This window comes from Gobius niger, assembly GCF_951799975.1.
Source record: "Gobius niger genome assembly, chromosome: 21".
Taxonomy (NCBI): Eukaryota; Metazoa; Chordata; class Actinopteri; order Gobiiformes; family Gobiidae; genus Gobius; species Gobius niger.
Genome location: NC_136872.1, coordinates 8313538 through 8341439, shown reverse-complemented (window position 1 = coordinate 8341439; position 27902 = coordinate 8313538). Strand labels below are relative to the sequence as shown.

The 27902-nt window shown below is 44.8% G+C and overlaps 3 protein-coding genes and 1 long non-coding RNA gene across 5 annotated transcripts; 1 reads left to right on the top strand and 3 right to left on the bottom strand.

Annotated features, from left to right (window-relative positions):
• Window positions 1–1887: 1887 nt before the first annotated feature.
• On the top strand, window positions 1888–4110 carry ing2 (inhibitor of growth family, member 2). Its single transcript, XM_079579693.1, has 2 exons — window positions 1888–2169; window positions 3237–4110. Exons 1-2 carry the CDS (start codon window positions 2025–2027, stop codon window positions 3935–3937), a joined length of 846 nt encoding a protein of 281 aa, XP_079435819.1. The 5' UTR covers window positions 1888–2024; the 3' UTR covers window positions 3938–4110.
• Window positions 4111–4124: 14 nt separating this feature from the next.
• Window positions 4125–14903, bottom strand: LOC306980752 (NACHT domain- and WD repeat-containing protein 1; the record flags this gene model as incomplete). Its single annotated transcript, XM_079580181.1, has 24 exons — window positions 4125–4680; window positions 5322–5446; window positions 5553–5647; window positions 5719–5925; window positions 5991–6100; window positions 6169–6257; window positions 6490–6623; window positions 6702–6900; window positions 7959–8124; window positions 8206–8453; window positions 9199–9327; window positions 9931–10064; window positions 10132–10257; window positions 10655–10863; window positions 10945–11073; window positions 11147–11286; window positions 11441–11964; window positions 12024–12368; window positions 13506–13709; window positions 13805–13934; window positions 14010–14168; window positions 14268–14378; window positions 14447–14586; window positions 14646–14903. 24 exons carry the CDS (start codon window positions 14901–14903, stop codon window positions 4436–4438), a joined length of 4356 nt encoding a protein of 1451 aa, XP_079436307.1. The 3' UTR covers window positions 4125–4435.
• Window positions 14904–15004: 101 nt separating this feature from the next.
• Window positions 15005–15840, bottom strand: LOC306981137. Its single transcript, XR_013794081.1, has 3 exons — window positions 15758–15840; window positions 15285–15682; window positions 15005–15095 (listed from the first exon to the last, which is right to left on the bottom strand). It is a non-coding gene; the product is annotated as an uncharacterized lncRNA (long non-coding RNA).
• A 1651-nt stretch (window positions 15841–17491) lies between these two features.
• Window positions 17492–19884, bottom strand: rwdd (RWD domain containing 4). Of its 2 annotated transcripts, XR_013794075.1 has the most exons (7): window positions 19701–19884; window positions 19393–19473; window positions 19201–19310; window positions 18902–19049; window positions 18716–18821; window positions 18101–18274; window positions 17492–18020 (listed from the first exon to the last, which is right to left on the bottom strand). XR_013794075.1 is itself a non-coding variant. In XM_079580505.1 (6 exons), exons 1-6 carry the CDS (start codon window positions 19722–19724, stop codon window positions 18207–18209), a joined length of 540 nt encoding a protein of 179 aa, XP_079436631.1. In that variant the 5' UTR covers window positions 19725–19884; the 3' UTR covers window positions 18141–18206. The 2 variants fall into 2 exon arrangements, 1 of the variants encoding a protein (XP_079436631.1); XM_079580505.1 differs by lacking the exon at window positions 17492–18020 and having other exon boundaries at window positions 18141–18274; window positions 18899–19049.
• Window positions 19885–27902: the final 8018 nt, after the last annotated feature.

Here is a 27902-nt window from a genome sequence, read left to right as displayed (position 1 = left end):
GGAAACGACGCAGTTCCGCCCTTCAAAATAAAAGACCGCCTCAAGGAGGAAATAGAGAAGCGTCGAGTAAAACAAGTCGTGCGAAGCTATTGTTCATTTAATCATCGTGAAAATAATTAAATCATACTTTTTTTGTAACACAACAGTCAGCCAATTATCATTATAACGAATTAGTATTACTTTGAACTGGAAGTGCGCGCGCTCTGGCTCGCTCCTGTAGGTGATGGACAATGATCACGCAAAACGCGAGAAACGAAACCAATGTGGCTTTGGCTTGACGTTGAGAGTAGCCGCGTTTGAACTGATCTATGCACTACAGCAGCAGAAAACAAATGTCTCGGTTACACGTGCCTCGCCAATACTCCCTTGATTTAATTGATATGGGACAAGTAAATGCAGTTTTACGCGTGCTTTCTGGTAATGAAGTGTGCTGATCTGATCTTAGTTTTAAGGCCTAATTTCGTCACACTGAAAGGAAAAAGTCCAGTCATATAGGCCAGTGGTAGTCATTGTAGAAGGCACGTGTGCTGTCAACATTCTATAAGATGAAACCGGTAAATGACAACATGAGAAATCGACAAACTGTGAGCAAAATTAAGTCCATAATGTCAGGATCGTTCAGTGAAGTGAACACGAAAAATAATCTCTTGTTAGACAGGCGGGCCTCGGTCGGGGGAAACAAACAGTGAGCATATGTCATTATTTGTTGTATCTCTTTATTAAACATGTAGCTTACCATGTTGTTTAAGTTACATGTTTAACTTTAACGTAAACTGTGAGGATGAAGTTTTGGAATTGCCAAAAAAAAGCTCACAAAAAAAAAAAAAAATGGGGGAAAAAAGCATCATGTCACTTTAACCCCTTAACTCCCACCTGAACCGAGCACATTTTCTCCAGCTTTACCCCAATCCAAAAGCTTCTGGAAAAAAAGGTGTGAAAATAGCAACAAAACTGAGACGAAAACAAGGATGAAAATGTGAGAAAAGTGAGAAAAAATGACAAAAATTGACAAAAAATGGATGAAAAAGTGATAAGAATTTGACAAAAAAATGTGAATAATTTGACGAAAAAGTGGCAAAAAATGTACAAAGAAATGACAAAAAAATGACCAAAAAGTGAGAAAAATTTGACGAAAAATTGAGAAAAAATGGACGAAAAAGTGAGAAAAAATGGACGAAAAAGTGACAAAAAATGTACAAAAAAAGACAAAAATTTGACAAAAAAGTGAGAAAAAATTGACAAAAAAGTGACAAAAAATGGATAAAAAAGTGATAAGAATTTGACAAAAAAAATTCGAATAATTTGACGGAAAAAGTGACAAAAAAGTCACGAAAATTTGACAAAAATGAGATGACTGCCCAACAAAAAAAGTGATGGAAAAAAATCTGATGTGAGGGAAAAGGATCAATTTAGTTTTGTAGGTCTTAGCTTTCAAATGAGGCGTTACACTGGCCTAGAGGATTTGGGTAAAGCTGAACTGGAGAAAAAGCTCTCTGTTCAGGCGGGAGTTAAGAGGTTAACAGCGAACCATAATAACAAAAAACATACTTCGGACAACACCCCCACCTAGTGACTGCTGTGAGTAACACACAGAGCTAAATATTTGCACATTACCCCATGTCACAGTCATTTACTTTACTAAAGTTTGTCGCCATTACAGTGCTTTGCCTGTGCACGTGCTGCTCGCTGGTATAACACACACACACACCTCTACCTGCGCTTAGGGGACAGTCTGAAGTCTACATTCTTCAATCGGCCTGATTTCCCGGGAAAACGCACAGTGAGTAAAACCTCCTCCAATCGCGCGGCTCCAAACCCCCCAGAGGCGGGCCCCGGTGACGTCACAGCAGAGGAAACATGTACATTTCCTTAAAAGGAGCACCCTCGCGCATGCGCAGTGGCGTGAGTTTTGTTTGAAGTGAACTGCCCTACGAGCTGCAAAGTCGCCAAGCAGTTCATTTCCCTGGCTTCTTTTTCCCCCACATTCTGCACCTCTTTCGAGCGCCCTATGCGTCGCCGGAACAATGCTGGGCCATCAATTCCAGAACAGCGACAAGTCACAACAACTGGTCAACTATGTGGAGGATTATCTGGAATGTGTGGAGTCCCTGCCTTTGGACATACAAAGAAATGTTTCATTGCTGCGGGAGATTGACGCCAAGTATCAAGGTAACGCTGTGACTGAGCCCATCCTTTCTGCGCGTAAGTTTGGGAGACGGAGACGTTTCTCACAGGGTGTGTTTGTAATGGAGTAGCCGCCGCCAGCTGTGTTCCCGTTTTGCTGAAAAGCCCCAGCGGCTCATTCCCCTTTTTCCTTTTTTTAATACACTAAAAGCACACGACTGAAATGCAGGAGAGTCTGTTTACGTGCGGTGTAAAATGGCCATTAACCAGCGCCTCGTACGCTTCGCGGTGCTTTCTGTATTGTTGGTAACCAATTCGTTGCGCTCTTGCCAAAATGGAGTTTCAAGCCACAAAACATACTTCGGCGCACTCTGACACACACCTATGCCTATTATTCACTGTCTAACACCTCGCGTGAGACGCAGGGGTAACTTTTCTGCAGAACCGTTTTGCCCTGTGCGTTTTGTGTTGCGCAGAAATGAACGATGTCGGGGAAATGTCAGATTCTGCCTCAGCGTCAAACAGGGAAACAGGGAAAAGGGGGAATGTAGATCGTGTTGAGTTCGATGGTGTGTTGAACTGGCTTTGGTGCGGATGGGTGTAGAGCTTTAGTGACAGTGCTGCAGATAGAGTGATGATCGCACAAATGTCAAGGCTTGAACACCAGCGAAATCATGTCCGGCTAAACGGTGTCAAACGATACAACAAAAGCCCCCACGAGCGCAGTCGAACGCAATTCGTTGGCGTTGCGATCCTTTGATCATCTACACCTGGTCACTGCCGACCACACAGCACTGAACCACGATGTAATCCAGGCCAATGCACGTTTAGCGTAACGAACAAAAGGCATATTCTTCTTTTCCGAGGTATTGTACCACATCGCTGGTCGTACTCAGCCGGACAGCTCCTCCGCCGACAGGGACCTCCTCAAACTGGCACCCCTTCAGCAGCTGACCTACGTCACTTCCCCCAGCGCCTTTCTCTCGCTCCCCCTCCTACACATGAACAAAATAATATAAGATTTATCAAAACGGAGAGAAGAGGGCGTCACTCATGTAATCATTCAGGGATAATCCATGTACTTGCATGACACTGATGTTTTTGTGTTGCAGAGGTGCTGAAGGAGGTGGATGAAGTGTTTGAAAAGTACAAAGCGGAGCAGGATGCTGCACAGAGGAAGCGGCTGCAGGTCCAACTGCAGCGTGCGCTCATCCTCAGCCAGGAGCTGGGTGATGAGAAGATTCACGTGGTGACGCAGATGACTGAGCTGGTGGAGAACCGCTCACGGCAGATGGACTCCCACTCTTTGAGTTTGCAGGAGCCCATTGAAGCGGAGCGGGTCCCCGTAGAGAGGCGCTCCAGTGTCCAAGAGCCCCCGCCCCCTGAGCGCATCTCTGCACGCCGCCCGCGCAGATACAGGAACAGCGAGAGCCGCGACTCCAGCCACCCCTCGGCCAATGGCTCCCTGGTAGATGATTCTGTGGACGACCTGCCCCTCCCTCCACCACGAGAGAAGACCAAGACTAAGACCAAGAAGAAAAAGCGCAAGACCAAACAGGAGCGCGACCCCTCCCCGGTCAACTTCGCCATCGACCCCAATGAACCCACCTACTGCCTGTGTGAGGAGGTGTCCTACGGGGAGATGATTGGCTGTGACAATGACCAGTGTCCAATCGAATGGTTCCACTTCTCATGTGTGGGGCTCACTTACAAGCCCAAAGGCAAGTGGTACTGCCCCAAGTGCAGAGGGGACAATGAGAAGACAATGGACAAAAGCTTGGACAAAAACAGAAAAGACCGCCGGTCCAGGTAGTGACCAGACCACCCTTATGAACTTCCGGTCGACGACGGTAAACTTGTTGCTAGAGCACAATCCGACTCTTTTTGAGCAGCGCTTAATGATAAAGGACATTCTGAAAAGGCCCACTGCAGATGTTGACCTGTGAGACTGAGGTCCCAACCGCACAAGACGCTGATCCAACAATCAAGCTGATTGACACTGATTTTCAAATTATGATAATGAATAAATGATGGTTCTTATTTTGTTCTGTTCTCACAGAGCAAATATACATTTTCTTATTTTTATAAATCTCGATATTTCAGATCCATATCTGCCTCGGTATTATGTGGCTCATAGACAACAGCCCTAACACGTACAGTATGTTTACAATAGATATTTAATTCAGCGGCTTGACACTGGAGCAGGATGTCGCGTATGGACGTTTTTCATTTGTAACTACTGTGTATATTTTTTTTTATAGTCATTAAAACGTATTATTCAGTCGCAGTTTGTCTGACTCACACTGTTGTGCTATGAGTGTCCCTCTTCTTCACTGCTACTGGACTCTTCAAAGAGGTCATCGGCTCGTGACCCCCAATGGGTGGTGCTGGTGCTCCCAGTGTTGTCCCACACAGTGACCAGGGCTGGGCTGTGGCTCAAGCCCAACAGGACCCTGGAGTAGCGCTCTCCCAGAGGCTTCACACAGGTGACGGCAGAGTCCAGGGAGAGGGAGGAGAGGAAGCTCCCCTTTTCAACATCCCACAGGCTGAGGTGTCCTGCAGGTTTAACACACAGCTATTACTGCACAAACAAAAATCTGTAAAGGTTGTTTTCACACATGTTGGAGCGCCTTGTGGGTCAACCCGAGACCGCCCTAGTTTAAACTGTATTTACTCCAAAGTTGGTCCGTGTTCACACGCGCTCGTATCAAAAGCTGCACCATAGCGATCAGCTGTTTGCTGAACTTATTCCCATGACGACGGCCGAAGAGAGATGTACCTTGATATAAAGTTGATACCGTTTTGCCTCGTCAAAGCAGTAATACATGTTCGTTCCTCACTCAAAGAGGAACGAAAGTGAGAGCAGTTTGGCTCCAGGTCGGCCGCCTTCACATCACACCTGCCTGTGTGAGAACGACCGAAGACTGTGCATTTTTATTCGGCCCTTATTTAATCAGGGAAGTGCCACTGAGATTCCGAATATTTTTCAGAAGACCATCCAAAACATAGAAGCGGTTTGGTTCAGGAACCTGGGACTAATAAGGATAATGCATTACGAAAACAAAGGTCTCTAATTTACAATTCCTCCTATTTGTTCAAATCCCGACCACATTTTTTAAAGCTCATTTGTTGCTTTACAATCACATAAATCACTATGTGTATATAAAGGACATTATGCTTGCTGATTGCGTTCAGACCTGAGAGTAACAGCACTTTAGCTCCGCCTTCGGTCAAGTAGACGGCACTGGAGGCTTCTATCCTTAGGCCCTCATAGCCGCAGATGCTTTTCACGTTTCCACTGACGGGCTCCCAAACCTTAAGCCTGGATGGAGAAAATAAGCACAGGGACGTTTTTGTGCAAGCTCGACTGCTGCGTCTCTGTGATGAGGCACTATTAATCAAAGCAGTGATAAAAAAAAAGAGTTTACGTGTTGCTTCCTGTCACACCAAAGACAACCCTGCTGGCATCATCGGTGAGAGCCACACAGCAAACCCCAGGCTCATGCCGCAGCTCTTCATCCACCTACACACAATTAGATTAGAATTCCGCTTTTCCAACATGTCAGAATTGTCCAGAAGTCAAGTGTACAGTACTGTGCCGCTTTGAAGCTCCCATAGCGTGATACTGGGGGAGTGATCCGCCTGGTTGTAACGGGTTAGGACTAAATGGGAGCCGCTGTGCGTTAAAGCCGCCGTGTGGAGGTTGAGCAGCGAGTTTGCGTCCTCCAAAGTGTGAAGGTGCTCCCGGGACGTGATGTTGAAGGCGTTGAGGTGATGGGTGAAGTAAGAGCACACCACCACCTAAGACACGGATAGAAAAACACAGCTTGCACAGTGTAAACACAAAGAAGCAGTTTATTCATTACCTGCTCGTCTCCGCTTATCAAATACTGGTCAATCGCGCATGAGGCTTCTTTTTCAGGCTTAGCTTCGTGTGTGTTATTTGCAGATTCTGTTTGAATATCCCATGGCATCCCTGGGCAAAAACAAAAGTGAGTTCAGGCTTCAAGGAGGACTAAACAGTAGACAGGTCAAAGCTATTACATGTTGGTGTCGTTGGTGTGGCCGGGCGCTGCAGGTCCAGTCGATGTTTGATGGTGCCAGAATCCAAATCCCATAAGATTAAGTGATCTCTGAAAACAATATGTGTAAAGAACTGAAGATCGACAAACTGCACAAATAATCGTCTTCAAAATGGCCCTGACGTAATTCACGAAGCATCTGCTCATGTGCAAAAGTGCTTCACGAGTGATTTAATTAGTATCAATATTCAGCAACACTTTGCTATGAAGAATTAAAAAGAGGAAAATGTAAAAACAGAAAGGCAAGTGCAGCAGCGTAGTCTGAAGTCTATTTGTCATTCACCTTGTCTCTGAAAGGCCCAGAAGTGTTGCTCCATTTTCTAAAATGCGGTACTCGTGCGTAGGACAGGGAATAACTGCCAGGCCACTCTGTCTTTTCACGTAGCTCCGCCTGATCAGGTCAAACACCAGGAGAGTCTGGGACAGAAATAACACAGGCACACCGATTGAAGTACATAAAAGTAGCTAATAACCGTTTCCAAGACGACTAAGAACCTGAAAGCATGGCGGTGCGCGGGTTCTGCTGGCCAGGCTCCTGTTGGTCAGGATGTAGAGCTTGAGGTCGTGAACCAGCACCGCGTCGGAGCTGCCGTAGAGGCCGTGCTGCGCTCGGACCGGCCGGCAGCGGTAACGCTTTCTGCCCAAGTTCCACACAAACAGTGTCCCGGGACGCACGGAGAGGCACACCGCGTACCTGCCAACAGAGGGAGGCACACTCCAGCTGTGCAACTCTGCGGAAACACTGTAGATGTTTTATGGATTGATTTGAGTGGTCAATTTATGCAACTATGAAGCACTTTGTGAATGACTTGTGCTCGACAGATAAACTTGAAACAATGCAAGAGTGAATATGTGCTGTAAATCAAAGCTAAAGGTGGTCCAACACAGTATTAGAGTGTGTGACCTTTTATTGGTCTAATGTATATAAAAAAAGGCTTTCTTGTATTCCTAATTAATAATGAATAGAAATCCAATTCAAAATAGATATAACTGGATTATAGCTTCATCTGAACATGCGCAAACAGACAATAAGTACATTTGTCCTTGATTTGAGTACCTCGTTTCTGTAATTAAGACAACAATCAGTCAATGTCAAAGTCAATGAAGATATTAGCAAATCTAGTTTTGAGTGCAATGAGATCTATTTATCTTAATTTAAAGGAGAACTAAGTAACTTGTTTAAATTAATAAATGTGCCTCTGGGGTAATACAAGTGTTAACGGGACGATTGGTGGGTCTTTCATCTCACTGGCCAGAAAACCACAATTGCAACTTCGCAGCCTCTGGATCGGAGGCCCCAATACACACTAATAGAATCACGAAGAAGAAGGTAACAGGCTAACTGTGGGCTAGCGCCACTTAAAACAGTATTTACGGCCAAGTTTGAGTGAAAAACATTATCACCATTGTGTAATTGGATGTGCAATATCCCTCTCTCCCTTTGTCTTTTCTGTCAGCGTAGTATTTACTCTCATGGACAATTAATGAATAAAAAAACACAACATGCTACAACACCTGCAGTGGCACTTATGGCCTCTAGGGGCATGAATTACTTAGTACTGCTTTCAGTGTAAAAAATTCCCCCGTGGACAGATTTCTTAAAATTAGCCACTCAAATCAAGGACAAATTGACTTATTTCTATACTTTTTGCAGTGTGGCAGGTTTCAATGAAATAATGATGGCATGATGTAGACGGACACTTTCCTGTCTCGAGGGAAGACGCTTTATCAACTGTAATATTGAGTGTTTACCGCGGTTGTCTGCCCATAGGGACGAGCTCCCTGGTGCCGTCGCTTCTGCTCTTGTGGATGTTATAGGTGAGGGTCTGGTCCGTGATCCTGGAGGTGAGATCCCACAGTCGCAGGTATCTCTCTCCACTGCAGACGCCCAGGCAGAGGCGCATGTCAAAGCACAGCCCTGCAACATCACGCAGGACTGTTCATACACTCAGACGTATGAAAACAACAACAACAAAAATAATCCCAGTGAGATCACGACCTTTGACGAATGGTCCTGAGAACTGTGTGATGTGCTTGTGGTCCTCGGTCTCCAGGTTCCACGTGACCAGAGCGGTGACGCCTGTTCCCAGGGTGGAGCAAAAGGCCACGGCGTGAGTCCCTTCGTGGTTCACTGTGACTTGGGAAATGTGGTCCTGACTGCAGCCCAGGACGGACCGCTCGTACTGGAGGGAGTCAGTGCCAAAGAGTTCGATGTGGATGATCTGGCTGTCATGTCTGTACGGGTATCTGCAAAGGACAGAACAGAGGACAAATATGAGTCAAAACTTATAGATAGTGGAGATAGAAATAATAGAGATAATAATCAAAAGTGTTTTGAGTGGATGTCCAAACTAAACTATGCTTGATGATGTCAGATTACTTTAGACAGGTTGCTGAAACACCTTTATGAGACAGTAGTTTGACCTTAGTGCACATGTGCAGAGAGACATTAACCCCTTCACCCCCGCCTTAACCAAGCACGTTTTCGTCACACATTTTTGTTACTTTTTCATCACATTTTTGTTGCCTTTTGTCACTTTTTCGTCACATTTTTATCACTTTTTCATCACTTTTCTGTTGCTCTTTTTTGGCTTTTTTTGTTGCATTTTCATCCTTGTTTTTGTGGCTATTTTGACATTTCTTTCAAGAAGCTTTAGAGTAGGGTAAAGCCAAACAGGAGAAAATGTGCTTGAGCCAAGTCCAAAACAGTTACCACAATAGTATAATTAGCAGCCCACAAACTCAATTTGAAATGATGGGCTGCTTTTCGTGGTGCTACGTCATGTGAACGCAACTTAGTAACTGCTTCACAGTCATTATCTTTAATTATTTACCATCCTTTTGTGGCCTGATCAAACCTTTGAATTACAAAAGTATTCAAAACAATACTTTGGGAAATGTACGAGATAAAACAAATACGGGGAGGACGGCGGGAAAGAGGGGGGAAAGAGGGTCAAAGTAGGAGCGATGCCATTCAGCCAGTGGTGTTCACCTGCAGAAGAGGAGCAGATAGTCCGGAGTCATGTCCACGGCCTGGATGGAGGCCGCTTCATGTCGCGCAGACAGGACTTTCACAACTGTCCCCTCTTTAGCCCTTAGCAGTCCCGCCTCACTACCGGACCTGCAACAGGAACACAAGGTTAAACACGGATACTTCTCTAAAGAGTCTACAAATGATTGGTTAGAAATCCCTGACGTGTTAGTGTTACCAACTTTTACTGATGGTACAATAAGATGAATTTGGCTTCAATTCTAGCAGAATGGAAGTGTAAATGAAGCAGCCCGTGAGTTGCTACATGCTGTTTCCATGCTTGACGTCTTACATTACCCACCATCACCAGTGACCTACATTGACGCGTATGTGATCCCTGTCTGTCAGGTGTGAAACTCTGTCGTCCGCACTCATTACTCTGAGACGCATAAGCTCCGCTGACTTTGATACCCGATCAAGAGCTCGTGTGGATATTAGCCCCCCATTATCCTCGCATAATAGGCTTAGGCTGTATTATTTATTGTTGCTTGTTGGCAGGAGCTCGACTGAAGGAACCGAGTTGTGGCCTCCCTTAATAATTCAGACAGTCTGTGGTGAGTTGTCTGGTAACAAAGAGGCCAGATTTCACAGCTTGTTAACAAAAAGCTGCGGCATTGTTTTGGGAAGCTGGCTTGCCCGTCTATGACCTCATCCTCACAGCTACACGAGTGACACGCATGGTTTTATTTGGACCTGTAGGCGAAGAGGACGTAGTCTTTGATGGAGTTGCTGGACAGGACAATGGAGCTGTTTTTGTGGATTGCTTCCGAATTCAGAGAGACGGTCATCGAGTGCAAGAGGGAACAGGATGCAGCCAGGTCAAACACCTCAAAAATATAAAAATGTAATGTTATTATTATTAAAAAAACGTACAGCGAAAACATGGCTTTCTACCTTCACTTTATGAGTCCCATCGTAGAAGACCACAAGGAACTGTCCATCCGAAGCTGTGGTCACAATCGGGACGTCCACTGATCCGGCGTCTGAAAACACAACCCGCCCAGATTCCACCTCTCGAACCTGTTCAAAAGGTCTAATTTTATTATTATGTTTGTAGGATATTCAATGTAGATTTTAGTACCAATAGAAAATAAATGTGAGCTACATAATAAACAGGGTGTGACATCTTTATGAGCCAACTAGCACTGGTCAGTTTCTTTATTGGCTTTACAACTCTGTTAGCCTTACTAGCCACGCTTTTGGTGTACCTTTAGGATTCATCTACATATGAGCAACAGATTTTTAACCCCCACCTGAACCGAGCACAGTTTGGCTTTATCCAAATCTATCCTAAAAATGATGAAAACGCAATCAAAGAGCGACAAAAACGTGGCAGAAAAGCTATGAAAAAGTGAGAAAAATGTTTCTGAACGCACTGTAAATTGTAATCCTGATATAGTTTTCCGACAGGTCACACCTGTAGAGTTTGTCCCATGCGGAGGATCAGCATTGTATCGTTCAAACCGAGAGCGAGAGAATCCGCCACAAATCCACCCACTGGATCCAAGCCCCTGATGATTCTCCTCTGCTCCGGGTCCCAGAGGTGGATGCTTCCATCGGCCGCACACGTCACTGCAGTGGGCCCGGTCTGGGAACCTCCCAGCGCCGTCACAGAGCACAGAGGACCTGGGAGAGGGCGGGGTACTTTATTACAACTGTTGCTTTTTTGTAAATCTTAGCCCTTGAATTAAAGTTGAACATGGAAACCTGCTAGTAGTGCGTGCTGGAGTCCTCCCGGGGGCAGCAGGCAGGTGGAGGAGGGCAGGAGTACGGGCAGGGTCGAGTGGGAGCACTGATCCAGCAAAGCGTGGAGGTACTGGTACTTAAGAGGATCACCTGGATGACATAACGTCAGACCTAAGCCATCTTTCCGTTATCGTAGAAAAGATTATGAGTTGCATTGGGGTACCCAGAGCGACAGGGCGGTCCTCCGTCACCATTTTCCCCAGACGTCCTATGAGCTGTGAGGCGAGCTGACAGGGGTCCTGGAGAAGCACCGGGCGGGACAGTTCCAGAGCACCTGACAGCACCTCCACGTCTACCATATCTCTAGAGAAGCACAAACAGATTGATAGTATTTTTTAGAGGCGTAGTGAGTGTTTAGTAGTAGTAGATATAATACTTTCTACACTGACCCCCCCCCCCCCCCCCACATCTGCAGCAAATTTCAGACTGCAAATACTGTATATTTGTGACAACGTACTTTTCTGGCAGCACTGCCTTCTTCAGGTCCTCCTCTATTTCCAGGACAGACAAACCCCAGGCCTTATGCAGGAGGAAGTCGTAGTGAAACAGACACTCCGATAAGAGGGGGACGATCTGCCCGGAGTGGACCAGGTGGAAGGGCAGACCGCGCAGCTTCCTCAGGTTAAAGCAGTAACGTTTCCCCCTCTCCCCTCCCTCTCCTTCGTCCAGGACCCACAGCGACGGCTGGAACACGTGAGCGCTCGGGGACGTTTCTCTGTAGTAGTCGGCGAAGTCGGCGTGCACCGCCATACGGGACTCCTCGTTCCTGAAGTAGCGCTGAAGACACACTCTGCGCAGCTCGGCGTGCGTCCAGCGGTAAACCCACGTCCCGTCTGTGCGGACCTCGCTCAGGTGTGGGCCCAGCGCGTGTTTCAGACGGGCCCAGAGAATGTACGGCAGTTTGAAGTGAGCAGGAGAGGTGTGAGCTGGGGACACTTCCTGGAGGACTTTCCCATTGTTGGAAAGCAGATGAAGGATTTCCTAGAGATATGGATAATCAGCGATCCAGTCTAATATGATCATTTGCTCAAAAGCCGTACCTCCTCAGTGGCTCCGTGTCGCGAAATGGACAGGAGCATCACGGCCCGTCTGACCAGCTGTCGCCCAGTGTCCCGCTCCAAACGGGACAGCATGTTTGCGTACAGGCCCTGAAGAGTGCCCGGCAGGTTCAAGCTGGCCTGGTCGGTGTAGGACGTCCAGTGTGAGCTCTCGCTATAGGCTGTGTCCAGGTATAAAGGGCTTGGGCAGGCCTCACAAGCCTGGACCAGGAGCTGCCACTGGTCCTGCTGCAGGCGCCTTCGGTCGCGATGAAGTTTGGAGTCTAATGCTTCTGCAATGTCGCTGGTGCTGAGCGGAGGAATGAGCAGGACTGTGGACTGTCCTGACTGTGAAAGCAGAGAATGAGCTTTAATATAGATGAAAAACTGTTTCTTTTCCTCATCGTTCTCATTGCATACAAGGTAGTCTTTTGCCAACTGCATTAATTAAACAGAGGTGCAAATACTCAGGGTTTCTTCAAATTTAATGCTTCTTAATGCCATTTTAATGCATCAATACTATATTTTCTAATAGCACAAATGCATGAAATCTTGGCACTTTTCATTTCTTAAAACAGAGTAATGTTTTGACATTCAAAACCAAATTGGACACAATATGCAACTTTTGTACAAAATATTGTGTAAAATATGAGACACAAGTGCAGCAGAATTTGGTTTAGAAAATAGTTGTGTTTTTGACAAATGTATGCAGTGAAAATAGTTGTGGGTTCTGTAAAGGAAAATGATATCTTAGAAATTTAGATTTAATGCCGGTTGACTCCGATTTAATGCTTTTTAATGACTAATAAGGTCTTAATTTTGGCATAATTCACTGGGTTGGGCAAGTTAATTTAAAATTGTAATATATTCTATAATAGCTACAGTTTCAAAAATGTATCTTAGTTACACTACTTTGAGTTACTTTTGGCAAAATATAAACTGAAAATAATAATGCCACTGAGCAAAAATGCAGTCAAAGATTTCCTTTTCCTTCACTTTCGCATTGTCTCGTATTATGTTTGGACAACATTAACTTGCAGATCGTATTCAACTTGATTTGGTGCTGCATTTTATTTGGGGAGTGTTTGGTAGTTTTTCGTACATCAATACAAACCATCTAAATGCGCTTGTAACTTGAGTTACTTATATTCTTATGTTCCTTTGTTACTGAAAAAAAGTATTTAAATAACTCGTTACTTTTGTAATATGTTACCCCTAACACTGCTTTAATGCTTTTTAATGCCCCGCGGAAACCCTGATACTGTACAATGCCAGTCAATCACAATGGGCTCTATGTGATGCCTCTTGGAGCACTTGACGCCCGATGCACAGTCTGTTATGAGCGTATAAGATAAGATAAGATAAGATGGTACTTTATTGATCGCACAGATGGAGAAATTGCATCTGTGTCCAACATGAGCTTGAACGATGCAGGATGTCATTACACAGGCGAAGCTAATGTGAAAAGACTTCGATAACACTAACCAGAAGGCTTTCAGTGCAGCGCGAGCCGCTGGTCGCTGAAAGTATGAGGTAAACATTTTCTGGAAGAGGGGTTGTGACCCAGGAGAGCTGTGAGCCATGTTCATCTGACAGTTCATCTAACCCGTCCAGCAGTATCAGCACAGGTCTGTCAGCGTCCGCCAGCATCAGCAGGGAGTGGAACTCATTCACCAGCTGAGGAAACCCCTATGGAGCAAAAGCAGGCACTAAAACATGGCCTGACTGTCATTTTATTCTACTATATGCACATTTCTCCTATACAGGAATAAATAAGACAGTACCTCTGATAGCTGGGTCTCAGGGCGGTACGTTTCAGCCAGTTGGAAACACAGACTCTGTAGAACCAAGCGGACGTTTCTACTTTCCCCGGAGAAACCGATAAAGATCACCAACGTCGTCGCAGTTCTGCAGCTGCAAAATACATGCAACTACATTAACAGCTTTGACAGAAAAAAGAACATAATAACTATGACTGTGTCCTCTTGCCCTGAGAGCCAGAATGAAGCCTTCTGGGCGATGGCGGCCATGGCAGTGGACTTCCCCCAGCCGGGGGGTCCCAGCAGAAGGATTCGCCCGGAGGAGGACTGTCCCACTGCTTTTTTCACATCGTCTAGAAAGGCTTGTCTGAGAGTGAAGTTATTTGCTCTGAAAAAACATCCATTAGTGCGTTGTAAAAGGTAGAATAACACATTCACATGACGACAGTGGCTATAATAAGACGGAAAAGCAAAGGTTTTTCCTTACAGATGTAGACTGTGCTGTTTATGCTGCCGGACCTCCTCGTGTATCTGCGCTCTTATCGCTTCTCTCCTCATCTTTTCAAACGTTCCATGTTTCGCCGGAGTCTTTATAACTCTAAAGGAGAAAACAACTTCAAAAGGGCAACACAGGCCGGGTTTAGCGTCAGTAAGAGCCTGTCGTACTTATCGATGGAGTTGACGACAGTGCGGTGGACGTGGGAACAGATGCGCTCGGCGTAGAAGCGGTGCGAGCGGTTGCGTTTGGGGTCCAGACCCGTCTGCCCCCAGGCCACTTTGCGCTCGTAGACGTTAGTGTACCGCAGCTAGAAGAAAGTGACACTGACTATCCAACTGCTACAGCTCTTACGTCTGGTCACTTTACCTTCTTGTGAATCCTGTCCATGAGTCGCTGGTGTTCCGCGCCGAGCACCGGGTCGATCTCCGTCTGCCCCCTCAGCAGGTCCACGTAGAGCGCGGCATGTTTGTTCCCCAGGTTGTAATGCAAATCTGGGATGGTTCTCTTGTAGCAGTGGCAGTGCTCCTCTGGTGGGGCACAGCCTGTAGACCGCAGTCCCTCCTCCACCTCCCAGTCCAGAACTAGAACAAAAACAAACACAATTGGTAACAAACGTGAAGTCATAACATTCAACGTCTTCTCAAAGAAACCTATAACAAACCTGTTCTGAGTAGAATAGCTGCCCGCTCCTGTCCTATGGCCTCAGCTGCCCTGTAATGCAACACCTTCCATAGTCTCTGCAGCGTCCCCATCCAGGCTTTCCGGGCGAGCCTCTGACGCCTCCTGTCCGCGCTCAGTGTGTCAGGGTGATGCGCGCTGCACCGCAACAACAGAAAGAGTGAATGTTAGACACGCGTTTCATCAGGTTAGCAATGTTTAATTCACCATCGGGGTTCGCTTTCACCTAATCTCTTAAACATTAGGACTGATTCAACGTCATCAACCACCTTAGATAATGGCGTAAGTTCAAAATGTGCAGCTTTTCCCCAAACCCAATCCCGTTACCTGACAGGGAGCAGGCGGTAAATTGGCGGGACGCTGTTGGAATCGAGCTTGTACCACTTTTGAAACAAGCCCAGCTCCTTCTCCACGTCCCCGACACTCCTCTCTCCGGGCGGGCTCTGTCGTCCCTCCTCTTCATCTGAAAAATGGGCCTCTCTCTTATCGCGCTGCTCTGGATGGATCGCCTCATCTCCAAAGCTCAGATAGTGGCTGTAAATGGATTCTTGAAAGCTGCCGATGCCGTTGTCGCCGGTGACGCCTGGCGGCCAAGTAAAATTCACCGCTTTTTTCTTGGATATCAGCTCTTTGTCTTTCTCGAGGAGTCGCAAAACAGCTTCGAGGTCTTCTTTTGGAATGGTAGAGGGAAGACAGCGGGCCTCGTATTTCTGACCGACAAACAACTGACAAAAACACACAGATTAACATTTGTGTTCCGCTATTTTTTGGAGGTGGAAATACTTTGGTTTTACTCTTACGAAAAAGCCGGAGCATTGGGTTTCCTGACATTTCTTGAGGGTGTCTAAGTGCAGCCGTACAGTGTCATGGTGTTCGGAAATTGGGTTTCCCACGCCACTGCGGAGGTCAATCATTCTGAAGTCACAGCCTCTCTGCTTACAGTACAGATACAGCCTGGGATACACGTCCTCCATGAGAGCGCTCCTTTCGGCGACCGAGTCTGAAACGCAGCTCGGACCATTTACAATGTATCACAAACGGTCCTATTATTTTTTGTTTGAGGCTTATTCTACCTCATCTCCCTTTCTCTATCTCTCTCACCTTTATAGCCTCCACAGATGTAGACCATGAACCTTCTGCCATCTTTATGAGGCTCCTCTGTCCCCTGAAGGAGAGAGTGCACCCCATTCTCTGAGGTCGTCTGTGGAGACTTTTTAGACCGGTACATTTGGTCAGAAAGATGTGCCCCGTGACTGTCCCGTGCCATGTCCTTATTCTTTGCTTTGACTTGCACGTCATTAACAGGACAATTTGGGGATTCTTCACGGTTAGTTTTGGAGAGATCTTTTGTGCCATTTGCTGTTTTGGCCTGTCAAACATTGCAGAATACAGAATGAGCACATATCTCAACGTCAGTTAAAAAACATTGGTATAAATACAAACCTTGTCTCTCAGTCTGTCAGAAAGCACGTGCAGATTTGTCTCCATGTTCTGAAAGTGACTATAGTAATAACAGGCTAATTACACCTGCAGAGTTTTCATCATCACGGACATTGTATAGGAGGCAGTACTTTACCTTACTTCCCTTTGGTCCTTGGCTTATTGCAGGAAAACAAGACTCACATTCTTTGAAACTAGGAGATTAAATGGCGAATTGTTGTTGTTTACTGAAATGAATAAGAACAAAGATGGGAATCTCTGGAGACACAAAAATAAGAAATCATTAAGAAGTCACAGTTTTGCAGAAGAAACACAAAAGGGAATAAGAACAATCGACTGCTTACCTACATGTTCGTGGAAGTAACGGAACGTTTGCACTGACTCCACATTATCCATTATAACCTGCGGGATGAACCCAACTGCTGGTCCCCAAAGCCTGGGACTGTCAGAGCGGCGCGCACACGCGCTACACACCTGTGCGCTGGGTCAGTGCCCGGAAATATTTCATAATAAAAGCCTTTGAAAATTCAACAGTTTATAAAAAAGTTTAAAAGTGATTAAAACTGGTTGTTCAAGTGTACTACATTTAAAACATGTGTGTACTTAACTAAAAATGGCTTATAGGAACTCAAACTCATGATCAGTAATGACGTCATCATGAGGGAACGCGTTCACTTGGACAAAGGATTGGAGGGAAATTGTATGTTTCAAACTTATTTCAATTAAATGTAGGTTAATGATGATGTTAACATGTATAAACCCATGGTCACATATTCATCTACATTTAAAGTCAGTTCTTGTACTGTAACATCAACCTGCCCAGGGACTACAGGAGGAAAATAGCATTTTTGCTCATTTTGGCCAATGTCAACTTGTGCACTGTCCCTGTCTAAATAAAGACCATACCGTGCAAAGCATAGAAAAGTTGAATATATTTCATGTGCTCTATTAATATGGTAAAATATGTGTGTTCCAAATTCCACTGGTGAATGCTATGATTTAATTACAAGGAACATTGAACACAGTCCTATTTATTGTGCTGTAATATATGAGTAAATAATAAGACAATACAAAAACATTTATAGACCAAACGTTCTTTATTCAGATGTAAAAATCCAGTATTTGACGCAATGTAACATAAAGTACATTAACCTGTGTATTTTAAAAACTACCCCCATACTTTCGCAAAGTAACATAATCAACGCATTATTTTTAAACACACAAACCAAAATTCATGAGCCTGGTGTTTGGCTGGTGGACTGATATTATTGAGAGGCATGGCAGTGAATTCAAGGCGCCAGTCCTATCCACCTGACCAAGATAGTGCAGAATACAGAGAATGAAACCCGAGGAGCACAGGTTCTGGTTCTGGCTTGTCCCTCGAAGTCTTGCCGTAAAAGTGAGAGTCTGAGAAGGGTACGGCCAAGTCCACCCTGACCCGGCCTGCTTTGGTTCTCGAGATGGCGTTAGGGCATCACAGAAGAGATGTCAAAGGCATTGAGAAAGCGCCCGCCACAGGCCACTTTAAATTCACAAGTTACAGCAAAAAAGTAGCACTGGATAAACACTTGACACCGAGTTGCTTCAAAGTTAATCGTCGTCTTTCCCCCCTGTTTTGCTCAGCTGCAAACACACAAAAACATGGACAAGTCATCCTCAACTGTACGACGATAAGAAGAGAAAAATCTACACATTTTACTCACATGCTGGAGTGTAGACCGGGGATCAGGTGAAAGCAAACAAGAAACAGTTAAAAATGAGGATCAAGTAAAAGCATTCACACCAAATGTCGTTGGATAAATGCACCATCTAGTGGTTAGTACTTACCTTAATCACATCTACCCAGTTCCAACCTCTCGGAAGCTCTCCTTTGTTATCTGCAGATTACAACAATGCTTAACACACAGAGTTATGCAAAAACTACCCATTCTATTCAGTGTTTCTTCTACATCATTTTTCTCCCTATATACAGTAAATAATGGCTTTTTCTCAAGAGGCAGTGAATGATTTAAACAGACTTTAGTTGGTTATACCTGCAAAATCCATAGCTTCCATCCACAGAAGATATCATTACGCAAAAGAGGACCTGGCTTTAAGTAAATCCACCTCGACTGTGTCATCATGAGCGCTGTGTAACCAAGCACTCCTGGTGGCCAGTTTTACAGCATTTGGTCAAACCATATTATTGCTCGTCTTAACTTAATATAAATTGATTTCAATACAGAGAAATCTGGTAATACTGATGCTCACCACGGGTATAGAACTATACAATTCTACGCCTATCTGGTCTAATTAAAATAATCTTCAAAACAAAATACCTGTCCTGTTGATGATCCTTCTTTTCTGTGCTTTACTTAGCTGCTCCTTCCTTTCCTTCTTCTTAGCGGGGTTTGTAACTGTAGGATCATTGTTTGATGCCAGTGTCTGATATACAAATAACACATCATCAGTTTGGTCAGTACAAAACATCACAGTATCACAGTATGATGGATTGGACTCACCACTGCTTGTAATACAGGTTTGTGATTCTCCATGAGAAATTCATGATTGTCTTTGGCCCATTCAAACAGTGTGTACATCATTGATGTGCCGAGATTGGCCTCTATTTGTTCCTCCATTTTGGACAGGACGAACTGCTTTATATCTGGAGACCTAAGACAGAGGAGAGAAGTTGGCAGATAAGCACAGATACAGCATGTGGACATGGCTGATGTAACATTCACACATGCACAGCAGGTTTGCCAGCAAACACAGGGCTGACCTGCAAATGCTGTTTTTGACAAGAATGATGAAGCGTTCTTACATTTTGTTGTTGAAAAATGCATCTAGGGAAATTTCAGGGGCTGTTTCAGGGTAAGTCTCTGGCCATGAGACATCCAGGATGAAAGATTTTGTGTCCTCCAAATCTCCTATCTGATTAAACCAACAATGGAATGCACATTACTTTATGAATAGACACTGTACCGATATTATGCGGAGATATTCAAAGACTAACCCTGAACTGGAAAGACACGGGACTGATTTCCTTAAAACACTCATCGCCCTCGTAGATGGAGCGCAGAGCCTCCAGCTCCATCTGGAAACACAGTTAGGGCAGTGAACAACAAGGCACAGGGCAGATGAAGCCTACAGTGACTTTGACTGATCCCCTGTGATGTCAAGTACTTAAATGTGCCAGTATCTATAAAACATTGCGCTGTAAGTGCCGTCCATCTGCTGCAACCACCATCCAAAGCAGCTGACTATCAAGTTGTCGGCAGCTTTACTAGCACAGCTCACATGCTAGCACGTATGTAGCATTACCTCTTGGTCCTCCTGAGCTGTCATAGCTTCTCTTGTGCTCCTTTTAGGGGTCCTCACTGAGGTGGGTCTTGCTGTTCCTGTGTGACAGGTTTAGTAACCCATTTTCGTCTATAAAAACTTTAGCAAGCTACACGCTACAACTCCACAGGCTCATCATCCACCATGATAGCGTACGCATGCGCAGTCACGTCCACCGAAAGGCGAGGTGAACTTTGAACTTTTTCAAATCGAAAAAATATAACGCAGATGATATTTACACTCAGATTATGTCAACGCACGTCTCATAAACAAATAAACCTTTTTCCACCGAACATTTTACTGCATGTTATAAATGTAATGTGATTACCTTATGGTAGCGATAGGGGGCAGTGTAAGCTTGCCTTTTAAACAAACTTACTTGACCGCCCCATAATTCAAGTCATCATTTATTATTTGGTTACATTTTTATTTTAATCAGGCCTAAATCAAAACAATTACAGCAAAAAAATAATAAAACATTACTCTCTAATAGGTTATTTCTGAATAATTGTGCATGCTTATAGTATGTTGAATATAAACATTAATCTTGATGTAGCAACCAATTTATGCTTTTATAAAGGCTTTTACCACATCAAGTATGCATTTGCAGAGGCAAATTGAATGTAATAAATCCATGTGTATAGTGTTGCTGTGATGCTGATTAGTTTGGTCAGTCCAGTCCCACCTCGGTAAGCTCGGTGCCTCCCTTTATTACTCATTTACAAACTATCATTATGCTCTCTGAATCAGGCTTTGCTGGACTGGAACTGGAAATGAAATGAAGAGGTAATTGGAAAAAGCAGAAGTAGTAGATGGAGAGACAATGGTCTGTACTACAGCTTTCAATACCATTGTTTTTCTGCCAGAATCAATACAATCTGGGCCTCAGATCATGTTTTATTCCCCATAATCAGACCTGTTTGTACAGAGCTCTAGGCTACTTTCTGTACTGTAGCCCAATCAATGATTTGAATCATTACATGACTTGAACAACTTGATAAGCTAAAATAGCCTTCACATTATAGACTCCCAACAGCTCAGGCAATACTTGTCAATACAGAAGATGATGTGGGAGGTGCCTGGAGAGTTTCTGAGAAGCCGTGATTCGGCTCAAGTTAAACACATACTGTACAACATTAAACAAACTGAAAGCAAATAAGCAAGAAGCAATAAATATTTTTGCCATATTAGAAGCAACAAATGCTCTTTGGACATTAGTGAACTTTGTAAGACTGTTGTGTTTTTGGCTCAAGAACGATGATCTGGACAGGGCCCGTTCGAGCGACTTCATCCCACCATCTCTCAGCCTCTTCACTCCTGCTACAAGGGATGAGAAGGCTGCAGAGTCTCAATCTGTGGCGGGTCCAGCTGACTGAAGGACAGCTTCTTCCACCCAGCTGTCAGGAATCAGAACATTCCCCTTCACTCCATGTAGACTTGACAATAAAGTGAGCTGAGCTGAACTGAGAAGAACTTCTTTTTCTCTCTTAATGCCAAGGGACTGTGGCACACTTTTCACTTTTCACTTTCCACAACTCTGCAACTTTATCAACCAGGGCCTAGCTGTAGTCTCCACTGACAACCAGTCTCCATTTCTCAGCCAAAACAGTCTCCCTCCACCAAGCAGCAGCAGCAGCTCACAAAAGTAGTTATTCTGAGATATCCTGGCGAGGGAGATGTTTATTTGGATTAGCACATCTCTGGAGAAAACACACTTCCCTTTGCCAATTTGCAAACGTGCCCTATAGGCCAGACATCTTTGGCGGAGTGGATAAGTTAATTAAGAACAGTAAATGGGATGATAGCGGTCTTGTCTTTTGTCCCCCGTCTGCGCTGTACAATAATTGCCTTTCACACTCGCATTTCTGTGGCAGCGTGTCATTATGTATCCCACAGTGGAAGAAAGAGACAAAAAAACGTGACACTATTGTTCAGGGGAAGAATGGATCGAGGCCCTGATTGACAAAGGCAATCTGAAAGTGGCCTCCAGCCCGATCTAAAGGGAGCAAATATGAGATACTAACCAGTCTGTCAATAGCAGTAAAAAAGCAATAGGAAATCCTATTTCACACTCATTTGACAAAAACATGAGTCCTCTGTCACGTGACTCTGAGCACAATTCATCAATTCATGGTTTACACACTGTTACCAGAACCTTCCTGTCATTGTTGCTCTTTCGAACATCGTGAACACATGATGCTGAAAGGCTAGTGCAGCAGCCTTTGTAGCCGAAAGTATAATGTTGTATAAAAAAAACAACGTAAACTGTACTGTACTGTAGACCTAAGTTTTATTTTGATTTACGTTTGACAAAAGGGGAGCACAAACATATGGATGGTACTTCCACTGAGCTGTTAAACTGTTGTGCACTGATTATTTATTTCATTTCATTGTTAAATAGCCACTACAGTGCAGTGACGTCACCAGAGCAGCTAAAGGAAACAAAAAAGGGACGAATAAGGAGGTATCCGGGCAAGACTTATAGCTAAGCCACACAAATCTTCTATCCCTCCTTTTCTTCAGGTTTCTGGCTTTCTTGTGGCGATTATATTCATCTGCTACGCTTTTCCCAGAAGATGGTGAAAGACTGTTGTGGAGCGGAGGGAGCTGCGCAGGAGGAAGAGGAAGGATGAGGTGGAAGAGCTGACCAGTGCGAGACACCACGCTCTGAAACAAGGGACAAACCCAGTAGGCGCTGCACCGTTTCAGAGGAGCACGGAAAGCAGCCAGACAGGTTTCCTCTGGATGCTCCGGTTTCCCCTGCCTCCAAAAACACGCTGGTCCACAATGGCGGCGCGTTCGGTCGCAGCGGCTCAGGACTAACCCAACACCTGAACGCAATTTCGTTGTACAATTATACAATGACAAATAAAGCACTTACTTATGCAGAGAACGAAGTTGTGAGCGCTTACTAGATCACGATCATGAAGACTTGGTAGAGTGGAAACACATTGGCGTCTGAAATAGATTCAAAAGGAATACAGAGTGTCTCGCTAAAGCACTACTTACTTATATCTTCTTAATAACTCAGGTTCTTACTCTGCTTTTTCCTTGCAGACACGTCTTTGAGGCGACAGCCACTCAACACCAGACGACCATGAACATTTCTGTGAGTCATCAGAGCATATGAGATTGGCTCAAACAGCATGGAAGGTCCAAATCCTTTGTCTGGCCACTTGTACTGTACTGTACGGCAGTGGGTGAAGGAAAGAAAGACTGATTTAAGTGACGTACTTTCTTCAAAACGTTTAAATGTTGGTGGTCAAAGAGAAGTAACACATCTAATATACAGTGGGGAAAAAAAGTATTTGGTCAGCTTCACATAGACATTCTATTGGATTTTGGCCAAATACTTTTTTTCCCCACTGTAGGTGTTCAGAAAAGTCCATCCCTCCCTGCATGAGAGATGATACCATACAGTAATAGTAATTATAATCTTCACACTCTGACCTCTAAGAGCTGAGTGTTTGAACAAGAAATTGAATGTTATAGCTCTATTTCTGATGGCGAGTAAAAAGACTTTGAAAAGGCTTTTTCTTTTGAGGATTCATCTCTCATTAAAATCCGTGCGCATGTAAACATTTATTTGAGCCGAGTTCCCTCTTCAAACACAGTGTCTGGAGGTGCTGCTGGAGTGAAGTTTGGACTTTGGTCAGAGTTGAGAGTGGGTTAAATGAACATTAGGCGCTCAGATCAGTGGAGCAGGGAGGTAAACAGCTCCGGGCTCTGCACTCACTCACACACACACACCATTCTGTCCGACAACTACACGCTGTTCATGACGCAGTACGGAGGAGGACTGAATGTGTCAGAGTAAAAAATGGAGCGCACTTGAGTAATTGATGAGGGGAAACGTGTATAAATCAGAAAAAAGATGGAATGATGTCTCAAAAGGAGGCCCATAATCCACCAAACATCACACCTCCTGCTGATGATGCATGTGGGATAAACCAATTGTGCTGTGCAAATGTTTCTCGAGGTCATTCCGGTGCCAAGCATGAATCACATCGTACACCTGTGGAGAAAAACTGAAACAAAATATACCAATTTGTAAATGGGGCTTGCCTGCGGCGTCTGTTAAGAACCGTTTACTTCTTCTCATGTCACATCCTTGACAGTACTCCCAAACTGTCAGAACACGCAACCCTGCACACAATTCTCCGAGATGTTGTTAGGTTAATGTTAGGTAGACACATTCTTTTTGGGTGCCTCAGAGGGCTAAGCGAAAACGGAAACAGAAGAGAAGCATATTTTTTTCTTCTTGGGAGGTTTTGATCCATGCAGAATTCTAGTCTTCGACAAAAAAGCATAAGCTGTCATGTAACGCCGTTCTAAAGAATCATCTCGAGCCAAGTAATTTGATCTCATTCATGCTTTGAGATGAAATTTCACTCCTCTCATTGTCTAGGTGACATAATACATCATATCCTCTTAGCACGGCTGTCGTCTTAACTCATAATGTCATCAAAAGTCTTGGAAGATGGCCTCCTAAAAAGAGCTCTAACCCACTTTCAGCCCACAGGCTTGATGTTGTTCTGCCTTCCGAATAAAACTGCCTGTGCCTCCTTCACCCCGCGCCTTTATGAAGACAAGCGTTTGCCAAGACGTCTGGTAATTTATGCACATTTCTCTCAAAAGTAAATAAACAGCCGCCTCCGTCTCTCTCTCTCTCTTTTCTGTTTCGGGTTCTTTTCATATTGTTGCCTTTGATAGTTGTTTTCTTTTTGAACTGCATGTGTTGTCGTCTGTTTAATGCGCAGACTATGGGGTCGGGCCTCTTCCGCACTTCAGAAACGATGACTAAATGATTCAACAAAACGGGCTCAAAGTTTGGGTTATGGAAGTGAACTTCTAAAAGCCTCCCTCGCTGATAAATAAAGAATGTTTCGGGACGGATGCATAATCTTAATGATTTCTTTACTTACTGATGATCGGATCAAGGCCGTGAGCCACCTGAAATACAGAAGCCTCCTCACTGCTGTTTGGCATTCTTGCTTCCACCTTTACTTCCAAAAATATAGCCTCTTAAGTTGTCTTACTCTACAACAATGATCTGGACGGTGCCCATTTGACTGGCTTTTCACCTTCCTCATCTTCCTCACTCAAGCCACAAGCACTCAACAAAAGGACCCTTAACACCAGCCCCCGCAAGACCACCAACATACACCAAAACAAACTTAGACGAGGCCAATTCAAGCCAAAAAACCAAGATGTTAAAAAGGTTGAATGATGTTGTAATTTGGCCTCTTAAAGGAACAGGCCATCATTTTTCCACACTGTGATTTGTTCTTACCGGAGCTTAGACGAGTTGATACGTACCTGTCTTGTCTTTGAGCCTGTGGAAGAGCGTGGTAGCTTCCAACTTCACCCCGTTTGGAGCTATAGGAATATACTGGGAGGGGCCAAATGCTGACAACATCTTTGGTCTTTTTGCATGACTGAGGGCACACAGTTCTTCCATACTGTGATATGTTGTTACCTGAGTTTAGACGAGTTGATGTGATATCTCAGTGTGGAAAAACGAAGGCCTGTTCCTTAACCAAGAGCATTTTACAGCCTGTAGGTCAGAATAACGGCTCATTTGAAAGCTAAGACCAACAAAACTCATCTAAACTCATAATTTTCTTCGTGTCGTTGCTGCGTTGTTGTCGCTTTTTGGACTTTTATTTTTTAATGTTTTTTTTTTGCGTTTTCATTGCATTTTTGCCACATTTTCATCACTTTCTGTCACTTTTCTGTGCTCTTTTGTGGCTTTTTTTGTTTCATTTTCGTCACTTTGCTCTTACTCCTGTGCTATTGTCACTTTGTTGTGTTTTTGTCACATTTTTGTCACGTTTTTCTTGCTCTTTTGTTGCAATTTCAAGCCAAACCGGAGGAAAATGTGCTCGGTTCAGGCGGGGGTTAAGAGGTTGACAAAAGGTGTGTAAAAGATAATTTCACACAAAGTGAAGTAGAAGGACGAACAAAAAAGGCTATTTACAAATTTACAAGAGCAAACAAAACCAACAAACAAAGGCCAGCAGCCCCAAACATACGGACGGGTGTGTCCTCAGGTGTGGCCATTACAATACTCCATCCACCAGGATTTAAGGACTCCCCCTATTCCCTCTGCTGCCCACTATTGTGTTCATCAATGCAGAAGGTAACAGCGCTGAAAGTAGGTCCTTCCAGACAGAATTTACACTGGAAAACGTGATATTAATTATACTCAGCAGCAGCAAGCAATAAACCCCAGAAATTGTCAGTTGCAGCGGATAACAGTGAGCGCACGTGGGCTCTGAAGTAGGATAAGTGCACCGAGAAGAGCTGGAACGGGTTTATTTTTAGTCCTTTACAGTCTGATTCACCTCCACGACCAGGTGCTCGCTCCATCCGCTAATGACACGAGCCCCATCTTCTGTGATCGCCCTTGATTACGCACCATTTTGAGAGTCAGTGAAGGGAAACTTCTTAGAATATTACGCCGATCCCCCGCCAGCCAATAACGGGGCCATGCTTTATAATATTACCCATAATTATCCACTCGGAGTAGCAAGAGCTGGATAGACTCTGATAATGAAAAGCGCTTTAAGCACACGAGAATAGTAAAAAGTCTCATAAAACCAAGGCGGTGAGTAAACTATTCCGGGAACTCGAGTGCACTTGAGCAAGAGGCAGCGGTTGAGATTCAGCAAGGAATAGGCTAAGTGCCGTGGCCAAGCATGACAATACACTCAGAGAGGCTAAGGATAATCTAATACAGGGCCATCGCATTTACAACAGCGTGCAAGCTAAAAACCATCAAGCACTAATGCCACTTAAGACTCACTCTTGGGACATGTTACAGAGCTCATTTGTCCAGATTATTGCTGATATCTGACAAAGAATGTGCAGAAGATAAGGAGAAAAATATGCTTGTATTTCTATCAAAAGTATGCTTGGTCAAGTTCAACAAAAGTCGTCCTTTTTTTCCAGTCTTCCTTTACATTTTAATCCACAATCCAGCCATCCATGTTCTTCCACTTTATCGCAGAGGCAGACTTCCTCTAGCTGTTCTGGGGGAACTCGAGGCGACACCAGGCCAGCTCAGAGACATGGTCCCTCCAGCGTGTCCTGGGTCTTCCACGAGGCCTCCTCCCATAGGACATTCCTGGAACACCTCCCGAGGGAGGCATCCGAGACAGATGCCCGAGCCACCTCAGCCGGCTTCCTTCGATGTGAAGGAGCAGCGACTCTCCCCCAGTTCCCTCTGCTGCCCGCTGTTGTGTACATCAAAGCAATAGGACAGAATTTACACTGCTTCAGGAAAATGTGATTTTAATTATACTCAGGAGCAAGAAATAAACCCCAGAAATTGTCAGTTGAAGCGGATAACAGTATCCGAAACATATCTGAAACATATCCAAAACAGATACCCGAGCTACCTCAGCTGGCTTTTTTTGATGTGAAGGAGCAGCGACTCTACACCGAGCTCCTCCTGGTTAACTGAGCTCCTCACCCTATCTCTAAGAATGGGCCAAGCCACACTGCGAAGGAAACTCCGTGATCTCGTCCTTTCGGTCATTACCCAGATCTCTTAACCATAGGTGAGGGTGGGAACGTAGATCGATCGGTAAATCGAGAGCTTTGCCCCGACTCAGCTCCCTCTTCACCACGACAGACCGATACAGCGACCGCATCACTGCTGACGCCGCACCGATCCGTCTGTCGATCTCACGCTCCATCCGTCCCTCACTCGTGAACAAGATCCCGAGATACTTGAACTCTTCCACTTGAGGCAAGAACTGTCCACCAACCTGAAGAGGGGAAGCCACCTGGCTGCACCTAGAAATTCTGTCCATAAAGGTAATGAACAGAACTGGTGACAAAGGGCAGTCCTGGTGGAGACGGAAACAGGTCTGCCGGAATTTTTTTTTTTTTTTTTTTTTTGTATACTTTATTGTCCCCATAGGGAAATTTGTCCTCTGCATTTAACCCATCCTTCGATGCCGCTGGGGCAACCCGTAAGGAGCAATGCTAACCAAGCTCCTGCTGGGGTCACTCAGGGAACGGACAGCCCTTAGCAGAGGGTCCCAGACCCCTTACTCCCTGAGCCCTCCACACAAGGTACCACGACGGACACGGTCGAACGCTTTCTCCAGATCCACAAAGCACATGTGGACTGGTTGGGCGAACTCCCATGAGCGCTCGAGTACCCAATGGGGG

Bases quoted from the DNA above. Each gene is read 5' to 3' on its own strand.
- ing2 (XM_079579693.1), top strand. From the start codon at position 2,025: ATGCTGGGCCATCAATTCCAGAACAGCGACAAGTCACAACAACTGGTC. The intron at 2,170-3,236 runs GTAACGCTGTGA...TTTGTGTTGCAG, and splicing joins GATTGACGCCAAGTATCAAG to AGGTGCTGAAGGAGGTGGAT.
- rwdd (XM_079580505.1), bottom strand. From the start codon at position 19,724: ATGACAGCTCAGGAGGACCAAGAG. The intron at 19,050-19,200 runs GTAAGAACGCTT...CCTCTGTCTTAG, and splicing joins GCATTTTTCAACAACAAAAT to GTCTCCAGATATAAAGCAGT. The intron at 18,822-18,898 runs GTGAGTCCAATC...TTTGTATATCAG, and splicing joins AACCTGTATTACAAGCAGTG to ACACTGGCATCAAACAATGA.